Here is a 14342-nt window from a genome sequence, read left to right as displayed (position 1 = left end):
TTCAAAAGTGTTGTATTACTGTATATTTTAACACAGCCCTAAATGTTCGGGTTGAAACGTAGCTCAGCTTTCAACATGGAAGGGAAGTCGATGGGAAAACGAAGATCGTTTAACGAGTGTTCACTTACCGAGCAATATTTCGTGGAACGTATCTCGCTCGTTAAGCGAGATGCCCGTAATCGCCATCATTAGCCACTGTCCATCCACTGCTGGATGAAGGCCTCCTCACATCGTTGCCTTTCTTTACTGTCCATTGCTGCTACCACCCACATCCCTCCTGCAAATTAAATGATCTCATAGCTCCAACTCCAAAGTGGTCGTCCTCTTTGACGCGTATTTTTCCTCTGGCTACCATTCCACCACCAGTCTTGTTCATTGCAAATGGGAGATACGTCGGGTCATATCCAGGCTACGAACTAAGCAGTAGCTATGCTTGGCCCTGCATGTGATGCATAAGCTTTCTTGGTTAGATGCCAAGGTGAGTTCATGTAATTTTTACTTCCTGAATTCATTCTTGATTGAAAAAAAATCATAAGCTTCTTATCAAATGTGCTGGGATTATACATTTAGTGGGATCTTCGACGCAAGGGATTCCAGGAATGTTTCCTCATTAAGAGAATACAGATTTTTCTCTACGTGTTGTTAGAGGAAGAGTAGTTTTTTCCCCCTCGGATGGATTAACCCATATTTGAAGCCATCGGCTGATATGTTTCACAGAGGAACTACTTTCCAGGGAATTGCTCATCGCTGAAGCTGAGAGGTTAAGCAGAATTTAGTTTGGGTTTGTAGTTGGATAGATGGCCACCAGTGCTTGCCAGATGTTGTAAGCGTAGGCTGGTCAGTGCAGCCAGGAGTGCTGAGTGCAGTGGCGGAGCCAGTGGGGAGGGGGGGGTGGCACGTGCCCCCCCAATGATCCGATCGAAATCTTTAATTTCTATCGGATCATTGGAGTTTACTCGTAATAAATCGGCATTTTGCGACCCCGACTGCCACTGTGTAGCATATGATTACGTGCCAGGGACTCTATGAGATGATAGGACAATAGTCCGAGTCCATAATTGGCAATAAGTAACGGCAAAGCGGTTATAAGTGACTTACAAAATTGTGCGCAGTTGCGTTTCCAGTACATGACTTCCCTGAAGGCAAACACCTTCAGCGAGCGCGATGCCGATCACACACGCATCGAATAAAAAAGCAAGGGACAAGTCCTTACTTACGAAACAACTATCATTTTTCATTGCTGGAGGGGTTGCCCCCCCTACCTGCAAATCCTGGCTCCGCCACTGGCTGAGTTTCAATTTAAAGCTTTCGTGACTGCAGGGATTCATCTTCTTGGTTATTTCGGTAAAGTCATTCAGACACTGTCTTTCCGACAGGCCTGCTCTTCACCTGAGGACGGCTGCTTGCGTTGTGACCGAAACGTCGTAGGAATTATTTTATTATGTTTTATTTTTATTATTTTATTATTTCCCTTCTACGTGACTTTTACCAAAAGAAACAAGAAGAAGCTAAGCAGTGTTAGGCCTGGATAGTGCTTTGATATGTTTCCGGAGCTACTTGTGAGTAGCAGAGGGCAGTGCAGCAAAAGAAACTGCTGTACTGAACCTCTGTGCTGCTACATCTGTGCGCCCCACCTTCACAAACCCACCCTGGCCCGCATGAATAAATATGGTCAAATAACACCCACGACCCGCGCGCGGCACGGACGTGGGGAGGCTCTCATCCAGCAGTGGATTAACCAAAGGGCTGTGCACACATGTATTAAACACTTTGACCTAGATGTCCTGCGAGGACTACAGCTCAAGTCATAGTCGGCAAGCTATATTCTTGGGTTTTTTCGGTAAAGTCACGAAGGTAAAAAAATTAAATTTAAATAAAATAAAAATCACGACGTTTCGGAGGCAACATTTACTTGATACAGCAAGCGTGCTGTGACGGTTCCACCTGAAGACGGAGGCTTGTGTTGCCTCCGAAACGTCGTGATTTTTATTTATTTTTATTTAAATTTTTTACCTACGTGACTTTACCGAAAAAAACCCAAGAATATGAATCCTTGCAGTCACGTAAAGCTTCAAATCTAGAATTAGTCGGAAAGCTGTAATCCTGAGCTCGCTGTTCTTCGTGCTGCGTGTCGCGAGGAATCAGGTCGCCGCTTGGAGACTTCAGAACGTGTGGTCCTCATGGCCCAGGAGGGCACACAGCATGCAGAGGCCGCTCGGTGCCACCTCGCCCAGCCTGAAGGAGGTGACGCGTCGACCACCGTGGCGCCCCTGGCAGAGGACCCCGCTACCAGGCCGTGCGCTTGGCTGCACGGCGCCATGGCCAACGAGCGAGTGAAGCTCCTCGTGTGCTTCCTCGGCGTGTTCGTCTGCTACTTCTACTACGGCGTTCTGCAAGAGACCATGTGCGTGACGGACGTGTGGCCAGCGTAGTGTTGTGCGGAGCGGCAGTGTTGCGGGTAGCGCGCCGCCGCTACTTCTTCTTCTTCCTAGCGTTGTTCCCGCTGTGGTGCAGGGTCCGCTTTTCGGCATTGTCTTCTCCATTTGGCTCGGTCCAGGGCATCTTCAGGGGATGCGTTGACCGTCTTCATGTCTTCCTTTATTCGGTCCATCCATCGCTTCTTCGGACGTCCGCGTGGACGGCGGCCCTCTGACTCAATACGCACGGCAGTCTTGGCCACTGATGACTCTTCACTTCGCATCACATGGCCGTACCACCGAAGCCCGCCGCTACGAACCCGGCGAACCGAGTTCGATTCCCGCTCGCGGCCGACACCAGTGACGATTATCTGAACCGCTCCTGCGCAACCCACCCCCTGGTGTGCCCTGCTGGCGTTTATAGGTGCTCGCTAAGAATACTTGCTCCTCCAGTCTGTTAAGGCTATACGGGGGATCTTTGTCTTGTGCACTGTTCGACGAGAGGTGGTGTGTCTTCTGATTCACGCGCGCCTTTTTAAAAATATATTTCTATTTCGATTTAAAGCTTTCGTGACTGCAGGGATTCATCTTCTTGGTTCTTTCGGTAAAGTCACGTAGAAGGGAAATAATAAAATAATAAAAATTAAACATAATAAAATAATTCTCACGACGTTTCGGCCACAACGAAACGTCGTGAAAATTATTTTATTATGTTTTATTTTTATTATTTTATTATTTCCCTTCTACGTGACTTTAGCGAAAGAACCAAGAAGAATATATTTCTGTCCATAGAATGCCTGCGATCCAATCGGATGTGTCCGATTCTATCCGACATTGGGAGCGCAGTGAGGTTGTGAGCCTGGATAGTGCTAGGATGGGCGACCACGGAGCAGGCATACACGTGCAGTGGGCGCTGTCAGCAGCAGAGGTCTGTGCAGCACTCACCCGCCCACCTTCAACGGCTCGCATTGACCAGCGTGGTGAAGTATGGTCAAAAATCCTGCACGGGATGGGGGGGGGCCTTCGTCCAGTATTGGATTGACGAGCGCGATGCACATTAGCGTGCAGCTTACTCCGCTTCTTTGCTCAATTTATCATTTGAGGTCCATTTTTCCGATCAATATGTCATATTAGATAAAATGCACTGATTAATATGGGCGCCACAATGGCGAGATGTTAACTACTACCTCGTCTGGTATACTGGAGGTTGTGGGTTCGACCCTGATGCCTGTATATTTGAAGTTTGCATGTTTTCCCCATGGCCGCATAGATTTTCCTCTGGTTTTTTCCCTCCACATTTAGAAACAAGCGTTTCGAATATTTGGCTGCCATAAATTTCCACGTGAGAGCTATAATTTGTGGCCAGATCGCTTCTGAAAAAGATCTATATGGCTCAGTGAGCCTTACCTTTTAAAACAAAACATCGTTTAGTTGCATAGTTTAGTTTAATATGCAGAACTGAAGACGTGGCCGGTGGCCGAGACTAAAACAGCGGCATTATGAGAGAGGGAACAGTAATGTTTGAATAGCTTTAAGAAGAAGAACTAAAGAAGCAAGAGGATGAGAGGTTAAACATGGGGCTGGAGGGGGCACAGGGTGGGTAACATGGCGAGGAGGACTCGACGGGAAGGTGTGAGCTTGGCTGCTGTCTGCGTTATGTGTGCGGCATGTTGCTGCCGCCCATTCAGGTGTCAGCAACGCTGAGAGGACGTCCACCATGGATATATAATTTTATATCGATTTAGATAGCACCTTACCCCCAAGGCGCTTTACAACAAATAGAAAATTGCACATAAGATCATCGTGTTTGAAATAAATAGTGGGGTTATTAAAAGTGCTGGTGTGGTTATGTTGACAGCTTGGAGGACAGGTGGGCGTGGTTAAGGAAGGGTTGGGTGTATAGTTGTAGGGGTAGTGATCGGGATAGGGGTGATGATCGGGGTTGGGGTAGTTCTGATCGTAGCTGGGGGGCAGGGAGTAGCAGTAGGGGAGAGATGGGGAGAAGAGATTGGTTTTAAGGGAGGAACGGAAGCAAGTTAGTGAAGATGATTGTTTGATATGGAGTGATGAAATCAGATCGTGTCCAGCTCAGACATTGTAAGCTCTCTGAGCTGGGTGGGTTGTTACATTGCTTGAGTGTGAGAGAAGAAGATGGCTTTGGGAGGTTTTCATCAAGCAGTGGATTGATCATAGCTGATGATGATGGTGATCATTCGGAGCTTGAGCCCTTGATTGTGAATTGCACAAACAAATGACGTTTACCTGCCCAGGTCTCGTCAATTGACGTGAATGGGTACCAGTGTATGGATGTGTAGTGACATCGCGGAATGTCACTGTGCTGTGCTGGCCGAGAGAGGCACGGCGCGATGTAACGACATCAGCGGACACCACTTTATGGGTGTAGTACCGGCCCTAGAGGGGCTTAGTGAGCACCGGTTGATAGCGCTAGGTGGCACCACGCTTGGCATGCAGTGCCAGCCCCACAGGATAAGGTGTGGGTGTGCCGGGGTTACTAAAGGCCATGGCACTCTGGTTGACCCGAGAGGACACGTGACCGGTTAAGTCTACAAAGGGGCCCCAAGTGGGGCTAGGGGTGGTCACGTGGTCCGGGTCCAGATCCTGCTCGAGGATTCTGGAAGGTGGTCGTGGCCAAGGGCGGAGCCAGCCACGCCGCAGGGAATATCAGCCGGGTCCCCCAGAGAGACCGGCGTTGTTGTTTATCTTGAAGAAGCCTTCGTCTACGTCCTACGTTCTACCGAGTCTCCAACACGTCAATCTAGACCTGAGCTGTGGTCTGGTCCAATGTAGCTAGTTATTTTGTAATTAGTGTAGTTAGCCTGGTGGTCACCACCATAGGTTTTTATTCTGTCAAGGGGCAGTTACCCCGCGTGTTGGTGTTAAATAAATGTGTTGCCTCCAAGAGTATGTCTGCGACTCAATTGAACTCACTAAAACTGGTGTCGGAAGTGGCCAAACGTTCTTTTATTAGTAAGCTAGCCGAGTTAGGTTATGTTTACGCGAAGCAGACTACATTCCAGGACGTCGAACGATGAGGACGACGAAGTTATCCCTCAAACAGCCCCAGGGATAATGACCCTAAATTACTGCGGGAGGTGTGCGACTTGTTGGGAACAAAGAAAGTACGTACGTCGCCATACCACCCCCAGACTGGATGGAATGGTGGAGCGGCTGCACAGGACTCTGACCTCTATGCTGAGCCATCAGGTCAGTGAGTCCCAGCTTGACTGGGACTTGCATATTCCCGGAGTCCTGGCTACCTATAGAATGGCCCCTCACCATTTTTTTGATGTACGGAAGAGAACACGACCCCCGATTGATGTCCAATTATGAGCCGCGCCAAACAAGGCTAAATCTAACATTTCTGACTCTATGCGCTTTACCCTTTAGAAGCTTTCGGAAGTGCGTGAGGCATCTAGAGAAAATCCCAATTCGTGGCAATTGGCAAATGAGCGACTGAGGGGTTCCCGCCTTTCTGCACAAAGAGTGGGTTCCAGGTAACAGAGTCTGGTTGCACTGTCCACAGGTACCGGTGGGTACGTCACCCAAATTGTTTAAACCCTGGAGGGGGCCGGTTGATGGGATTCAGGTCGTTCGGCGCCGAGTGTGTCCAGATTCGCTTGGATTGCCGGAGTTGGTTTGTACATCCCTCGCGCCTCAAGCCTTTCATCGCACCGGGTGAATTCATCCCATCTCCACGACGCAAGGGGCCGAGTGTCAGATGTGTCTGGCGAGCTGAGGTGCATATCCGCTGAGGTTGGGCCTCAGGGGAGTCATGTGATCCCGTCCTCAGGTGCCGCGCGTTTAACGTCCCCAAAGCCGCCACCTGCGCCGTCTCCACTGGATTCGGGAGAAGAGAGCCCGTCTGCCCTGCCGACTGCTCTTCGTGCGTATCCGGGTTCGATGGGACATTTGCAATTGCCCCAGGGACATCCAGGGAGAGTAAGCCTACCTCCCCTGGGGGCCCGGCCACAAGGACTCGATCAAAGACTCTTCGGTTTTCGTGATCCCCATACACACGCGCTCCCACACCGTCAGTTAGTTGTCACACTCAGCAGGCCGTATTGGTTATTGGCTAAACCTAGCCTTGATTGTGCTTGCGGGTGTTGTTACACGGTGAGGGTGGGAGATGCTGGTGATGGAGGGGCGTCCCGAGCGTTCGTGTTTTACTGCATTTTTTCTCTCTCTATCGCGGACACCACTACGATGTGGGTGTAGTACCGGCCCTAGAGGGGCTTGGTGAGCGCTGGTTGATAGCGCTAGGTGGCACCACGCTTAGCGTGCAGTGCCAGCCCTACAGGATAGGGTGTGGGTGTGCCGGGGTTACTAAAGGCCATGGCACTCTGGTTGACCTGAGAGGACACGTGACCGGTTAAGTCTACAAAGGGGCCCCAAGTGGGGGCTAGGGGTGGTCACGTGGTCCGGGTCCAGATCCTGCTAGAGGATTCTGAAAGGTGGTCGTGGCCAAGGGCGGAGCCAGCCACGCCTACGTTCTACCAAGTCTCCAACACGCGGACCTGGACCCGGGCTGTGGTCCGGTCCGTGGTAGCTAGTTATATTGTAATTAGTGTAGTTAGCCTGGTGGTCACCACCATAGGTTGTTATTCTGTTAAGGGGCAGTTACCCCGTGTGTTGGTGTTAAATAAATGTGTTGCCTCCAAGAGTGCATCAGATGTAAGGAGGAGAATCTACACTGTGGGTATAGCCCGATACTGCAGTTCGTGGCTGAAGGGTAGCCTCGTGGCCTTAGAGAGAGATGCTTCCATTTTAGGGACTAGTCGTGCTGTCGTTCAGTGAGTGACCAGCAAACTGAGTTGAATTCCCAGCCACGAGCTAACATCAGTGGCGGGTGATACTTCAATTGGGCCTGGGACGCTCACTTCACCGACTCGCATTGGCAAGCCCGGTGAAGAACGGTCAAACGGTACATGACCGAAGTTGAGGTTGGGGGAGGAAAGGGTTCTTCGTCCGGCAGTGGATTAACAAGGGCTAGGAAACTAGCTTGGTTATTTATAGGGAAGTAAAAAAAACACTCGATGGATTGATTGAGGGCAGTATTTCTCGCAAGCAAGTTCTCATGACTCCGTCCACCGCCCCCCCACCTCTGACCATCGTTGTTGTCTTTCCAGTTTAACGCTTATTTTCCACTCGTATGGAAATCGAATTCCGACACACCTGATGGTTGCCAATGACGCAAATTTGCAGTGGGGGGAAGGGCAAGGCAACCTCTGACCATCGTTGTTGTCTTTCCAGTTTTACGATTATTTTACACTCGTATGGAAATCGAATTCCGACACACCTGATGGTTGCCAATGACGCAAATTTGCAGTGGGGGGAAGGGCAAGGCAACCTCTGACCATCGTTGTTGTCTTTCCAGTTTTACGATTATTTTACACTCGTATGGAAATCGAATTCCGACACACCTGATGGTTGCCAATGACGCAAATTTGCAGTGGGGGGAAGGGCAAGGCAACCTCTGACCATCGTTGTTGTCTTTCCAGTTTTACGATTATTTTACACTCGTATGGAAATCGAATTCCGACACACCTGATGGTTGCCAATGACGCAAATTTGCAGTGGGGGGAAGGGCAAGGCAACGTGAGGACTGGGCTTTTGAGAAACACCGACTTAGAGCGCTTTGTGATTTACGATTCATCGTACGGTAATGCCCCGATTTACGTATCCACCTTTCACGTAGTTTCGCAAATACGTCGTTCCATTCTTAACACCTCTACCTGATTTGCGTCGCTCCAACTCACACGTCGCTCTCGTTATCCGTCGCCTCCTCAGCCTTCGCCTCCACCACCCTACCCTGTAAATCGCCTTGGAGTTACGTCGTTTGGATATTCGTCGTCGCACATTTCAGGAACGCATCCCTCACTGAAACCGCTGCATTACTGTCTGTCCAAAAAAACCACTGCAGTAGGGCACAGTTTGCCATGGAATCCCACTGATGATTCTGGTCTGCGTACCATTGAGCAAAGGTGAAGGGCACCCTTATAGGGTGATGCAAAACAAACACCACTTATTCGAAACTAATGGGATAATTATGGCTGGCTTAAAGGATCCCCCCGGTTGTTTTTTTTTTGCTGGCGATGGCATTTTGGCGACTGACTGGCAATTGACACGGTAATGGGACGTCTGCCGTCGACTCCAACGCCAGTGCGAGAAAATCGGTAATGGACATGAACGTGTCAGGGAAGGCAAGTGCATCGTGGTGACAAGTGTGAAATCCTCTTCTTGACTCCCGCGAACCTTAATTGAAAGTCGATCTTTTTTTTTTACATTATGCTCCAGTGATTTTAATTTCAGCCGCATTAATTCAGCCCAGCGGGTTCGCGTGCCGCCTACTTTCAAGCGTCATTACCTTTCGTACTTTGACGGACATTGCTTAATTAATTTACTTCACGTGGTATGGTTTTCACTTCATGATCCTATAGACAATTGCTTAAATTGATCAAATAAAACATCTCCAGGAATGCGTTACCCTCTGTGCACGACCGGGCGTGCTTTGCAGGTATGTCGGGAGGAACATGAGTGTGGGAAGACGTGCATGTGTACGGGTGAACAGGTGTGTGGACAGGGACGGGTGTGTGTGGAGGAACAGTTGTTTGTAAGAGGACATGTGTGCATTAGGCTCAGATGTGTACTTTGGCAAATGTGTGCATGGAGGGCAGGTGTGCGTGGCCAGTAGATGTAGAACCAGGTATGCGAGGTCACGTGTCGATGTCAGTGAATGCCTCCCGTCTCCACTCTCTCTCCTGACTCGGCGCCACCCAACCGACTCCACCATCAACTCCTTCCCATACCCACGACCAGGGGCATTCCCGGGCACGAGGTGGAGGTGGGGGGGGGCATCGTTCTCCTCTCATTGACTCTCACTTTAACTCGCTGGCGTTGGCAACGTCAGGCCTTGTCGAATGAGACATTAATTCACCACGTCAGGACTTGCCAAGAGCTGCCAAATCACGAGCGGGCTGAGCAGGAGTTCACAAATCAGCAACAGGCCATTAATTAAGTCAGTATTGAACACATTGGGAACTAGTGCACTTAATCAGAAGGGGATAAATTAGTAATGGCCAAGGGAATAAGGCCCATTGCACGGGCCTTTATACAACCGCCTCTGGCACTGCAATTGTAAACAGTCTCTGAGCTGTTGTTTCTCTATGTTTGATTGATAACCCTGGAATGTGATTATGTAAATGTACCAAATTGATGTAATTTCAGTGTGCGTAGAACGAGTATGTGGTTGGGAATGCTTGCTTAACTGCTCATGCTTAATGCTAAGTAATGCTGCGAGTGGCCAGGAGAAGGCAGTATCGTCACGGATTGAATCTGTGCGGAGCTTTGAGTGTTCGTCGCTTAAGTGTGGATTTTCTCGAGGGTACGCCAGTTAGCTTGCACGTGCCGAACGCGAATGGAATTGGCTAAACATCCCATTGCAGGATTCTTATTTATACAGTATGTATTTATTATTATTATGATGCTTGTTTACCCAGGAAATCCTTGCTGAACCATATTTTGTCAGGAAGGCCCTGTCAAGTTTTAGCAGTAGGGGGCGATATTGCTTTGTGTAATCCCAATTGAGTAATGTGTAGGTAATATTTCAGCATTGGCATGGCAATACTCGTGACAATGTACGTGTTGTTTGTTGTCAGGAAACCTGAAGACCCATAGGAAACGAATGCAGAACACGGGGAAGGACGTACAAACTCCTCTTTAAAAAGGCACACGAATCGGAAATCGAACCCAGGGCCTTTTTGCTGTGAGACACAAGTTACCAACTGCTCCACCATGCCACCTGGGGACTCAATGAGGCCTTTTTTCTGGATAAATAAAACGGGAGAGAGAGCTGATAGAGAGAGAATTCGCTTCCCAGCCACGGCCTGCATCGGCCGCAATATCAGAACCTATCCTCCCCCCTTCCCCGCCCACCCATCTCACCCCGTTCACCAAATATGTTGAATCAAATCCCATCACCCACATTACGTGTTCAGGTCTTCAATCTATTGGCGGATTGAGAATGATTATGTCTTTACATATCCTGTACATGTAAAGAAATTGGCTAAACATCTCAATGCAGGATTGCATTGAAAAAAGCAGAGTTGCGAGATTCTGTGAGACTCCCGTGGGGTAAATAAAAGGTAGTGGCCTGATGATAATGTTTTTCATTCATGCGCGTCCCTTGAGCGCGTGGGTCGTTCAAGGTCATGTGTGGGAGGGGATGGGGTGCGTGGCTGGCTGGCTTTGTCTTTCCGTTGCATGGCCCGGGTTGGTTTGGCGAAAGCCGCGTGTGCTTCGTCACGCGTGTTGCAGCTCCTCTTTATCTGAGCCCCAACACGCAGCCGCCACCACCACCACCGCCACGCGACTTGCCTCGCCAGGCTCGCTACCCACCCCGTCGGGTTGTTGAGCCAATGTAGAAGGGGGGAAAAACGCATTCGAATTCCCACTCGAGCCCAGTTGCATGATCAATTCCACCCCCCACCCCCGCTCCGCGCTTTCCAATTCCACTTAACTCTTGCATGTTCGCAAATCGCAAGGGAGTCACATTATAGGTCATGAAATCATGGGTGTCTAATGCACGGAACAGCCAAATCGATTACGAATTGACCAAATCAGCATATATTTTAAGTTGTGTTTGAGCGCAGTCAGGTTTAGCCAAATAAAGGAACGTCCGGTAAACATTGTTTTGCTGACAGTGCACTTTAGGAAAGCAAGGTGGTCAATAGTGGTGGTGCCAGATGGGGTGGCTCAGGCCCGTGACCAAGTGCTTTGCGCCACAGTTTGACCACAGTGACCAAGTGACTAAGTGGCCACAGTCACCAACTGCTTTGCGCCACAAGTGCTTTGCCCCACAGTTGATGGATCACACGGAGAATTATGAAACTCCCAACACTCACTGCGCCGGACGCGGCCAGGAGGTGGCAGCACAGAACGTGCAATTGTTGAACCTCATTTGTAGAGTGGGCTAAACATGAGAGTTGGTTGGTGACCGCCTCGAATGCGTTGTGGGGTTTTCTCCGGCTCCTCTGGGTTTCCTTCCACAGGAAACGAAATATTGTTTGAAAACAAATGAAATTGAGAACATCCCAATTGCAGGACCCTCCTGGAAAGATGCCTTGAAACTCAGTGAGACTTTCCTGGCTAAAATAATTACAATACAGGTAGTCCTCTACTTACGATGGAGATGCGTTACGACGACCCCATCGTAAATCGAAAATATCGTAAGTCGAAGATGACCTAGCCTACCCAGGAGTCTTAAACAATGGTGATAATTTAGCAAAACAGAGCAATTTACAGTACCGTACTGTATAAACTAGATACTGTATGTATTTATTAATTACAATACTGTATTGCACAGTAAAATGTAAAGTAAAAAAACAAGGTAAATTCTTAGCCTACCTATATAAACTGCTATTTAATAGAAAGTATTTTTCAGGAAACAATCCTATCTGCTATAAAAAAAAAACTTTTAACATGCATTGAACGTATCGTATCGTGGTAACCTTAAAATGAAATCGCTAAAGCTACGTATCATAGATGCATTTAACGTATCGTAACGTATCATATTGTACTCACCAAGATTCTGTCCGTCGTCTGCACACTTGAACGATGTTAGGTTGTTGATGGCAATTTTGTCGTATCGCCATCGTAAGATCGAAATATCTTAAGTCGGACCATCGTAACTCGGGGACTACCTGTACTGTATTACTCTAATAATACTCACGATGATCAGCGAAAAGTACACACACCATGGTGATCATGTGAACGCTGTCGTCTCGCGCATGCGTTGAACATTTTACCAATGTGTCTGGAAGGTAACGCCTGTGACTCCTGATGAGATCTAGATGATCTAAACCAGTCCAGGGTTTGCTTTCTTAACCAAGTTCTGCTGATTAACATGTCTGATGGACTAGGGGCAAATCCCAGAAAAAAATGTATGCAGAGATACAGAACGGCATGTTGAGTTATTTATTCCATCATACACCCAAGGTGTGTGTGTGTGGTTTAAACGGGACCTGGCACCAAGAGCCCGAAATCAGCAAGAGTATACTGCCCTCTGCTGGCGTTCACCGTGATTAACCCTTCCCAGATGTAGATTTGAAGCTTTCGTGACTGCAAGCATTCATACTCTTAGTTATTTCGGTAAAGTCACGTAGGTAAAAAATGAAATTAAAATTAATAAAAATAAAATTAAAAAAATCAAGACGTTTCGGAGGCAACACAAGTCTCCGTCATCAGGTGGGACCGTCACAGCCAGATTTGCTGCATCGTGATTTTTATTTTATTTTTTATTAATTTTAATTTCATTTTTTTACTTACGTGACTTTACCGAAAGAACTAAGAGTATGAAACCTTGCCAGATGGCCACCGTGCATCGGTGCTGCAGCGCAGGCTTCTCCAGATATGGGTCGGGATGCTCCCTCAGTGGTGTGAAAGTGAATTAAACTGTTCTCGTGCTCAAACTGCTGGTGCGTGGTGTGCCTTCTCTCAGCTGTGCCTTCTCTCAGCTGTGCCTTCTCTCAGCTGTGCCGTGCCCCTCCAAATTACTCAATTGGGACGAAACTCTACGGTGCACGGCAATCTGGCAGGAAACTAATTCACCAGACAAAGTCCCCAGACTAATTCACCAGCAAAGGAGACGTCCTGATCGCTTGAGTTCTCGCTCAGCTGATTATACCAAATGAACTTGAAACTCGAAATTTGAAACTCCACTTCTGCGTAGGACGTCGTGATTGTGCTGTAGAGCTCTCTGACGCGATGTCCGACGTTCCGCTCCACGTGCTGGGAGGTTGAAAGGGCTTGTTCCGTTCCATAAACTTGCATCACTAGAGGCCTGCGTTCATTGACTGCGTGCTCAGAGTTCGTTTGAAGACAACCGCTCAGCGTGTTAATTACACGCACAATGTTGCCAGATAGAAGAAGAAGAAAATAACATTTTGATAAGCTTCGCTTGCTCGCCTTTCCGAAGTGTTCGGCCTGTACGTGACCACGGGCCTTAAGAAACGACGTCACGGGTCCGTTCCATGCCCACGAACTCACAACAGCGCGAGCAGCTCCAACTGAGGAGCTCGTTTCACGGTGAAACCCAGACTCGTCGTCTCCTCCTCAGTGTCTCACGATCACGTATCCGCCCCCCCCCCCCCCCATGCGCATTCTCTGCCCACAATCCATGGGTAGGGCAGGTGCCAGGATTTATAGGTCAATAGGCAAAGAATATTTTAGACTGACCTCCAAGTCGCAAGTCCCCAGGGAAAAATAAAGAGATTGTGATGTTCAGGGGGGGGGGGGGGGGGGGTCGAGAGTGGAGTATACAGACATCAACAGCTTACTTGCGAGCGTGAAATAGGCGTGTCGTTGTTGATGTGGTTACGGCTGTATACGAATGGGGTCTGAACATCAGGTGTGGGCCGGCGTTATCCGATGTCTCGGTCACTTAATGTCCACGCGCATTCCCTCATGTCCCCTTTCGGGCTTAAGCTGGTTAAGCGCCTCATAGATGTCGCTTTCTCGCCAATTCGCTCGGGGCTTGTGCAGACGTTGTGGGTGGTGGAGGCTTCTTAATCTTGCACGCACGCCCATTCTCTGCGTTCGCCAAGTCCGGCGCGTTGTGTTGTGCCGCGGAACAATCCGGATCATTTGCTCGGTCTTTCTTTCCTCGGCGTGTCTTATTATTATCATCATCACCACCATTCCTGCATTTACACGATAAGCGTTGGAATGGTGAGCAAAGCGACTGGGCGAATAAGCCTGCGCGAATGAGATAATGCCAGCGCCACGGAGAGCAACGTTGACTGCATGTCCTATCACACAGTTAGAAGGCGCGTTTGACACGTCAACTTTCACATTTACAGGCGTACCGCCGGTTTCTCTTTTTCCCATTATTTATGTAAGTGCGTTTTT

At 48.8% G+C, this 14342-nt stretch overlaps 1 protein-coding gene across 1 annotated transcript in view; it reads left to right on the top strand.

Annotated features, from left to right (window-relative positions):
- Positions 1-2158: 2158 nt before the first annotated feature.
- The window catches only part of LOC133346054 (solute carrier family 35 member B1-like), a 29337-nt gene continuing 17153 nt past the window's right edge, over positions 2159-14342 (top strand). The window contains exon 1 of the mRNA XM_061557350.1: positions 2159-2404. Within this exon, the coding sequence (XP_061413334.1) occupies positions 2181-2404 (224 nt within the window). The 5' untranslated portion in view covers positions 2159-2180. The remainder of the gene's footprint in view (positions 2405-14342) is intronic.

This window comes from Lethenteron reissneri, chromosome 23 (genome assembly GCF_015708825.2).
Source record: "Lethenteron reissneri isolate LAM-NWPU_2019-01 chromosome 23, ASM1570882v1, whole genome shotgun sequence".
NCBI classification, from domain to species: Eukaryota; Metazoa; Chordata; class Hyperoartia; order Petromyzontiformes; family Petromyzontidae; genus Lethenteron; species Lethenteron reissneri.
Note: the sequence above shows the minus strand (reverse complement) of the source record. Positions and strands in the feature narration are given on the sequence as shown.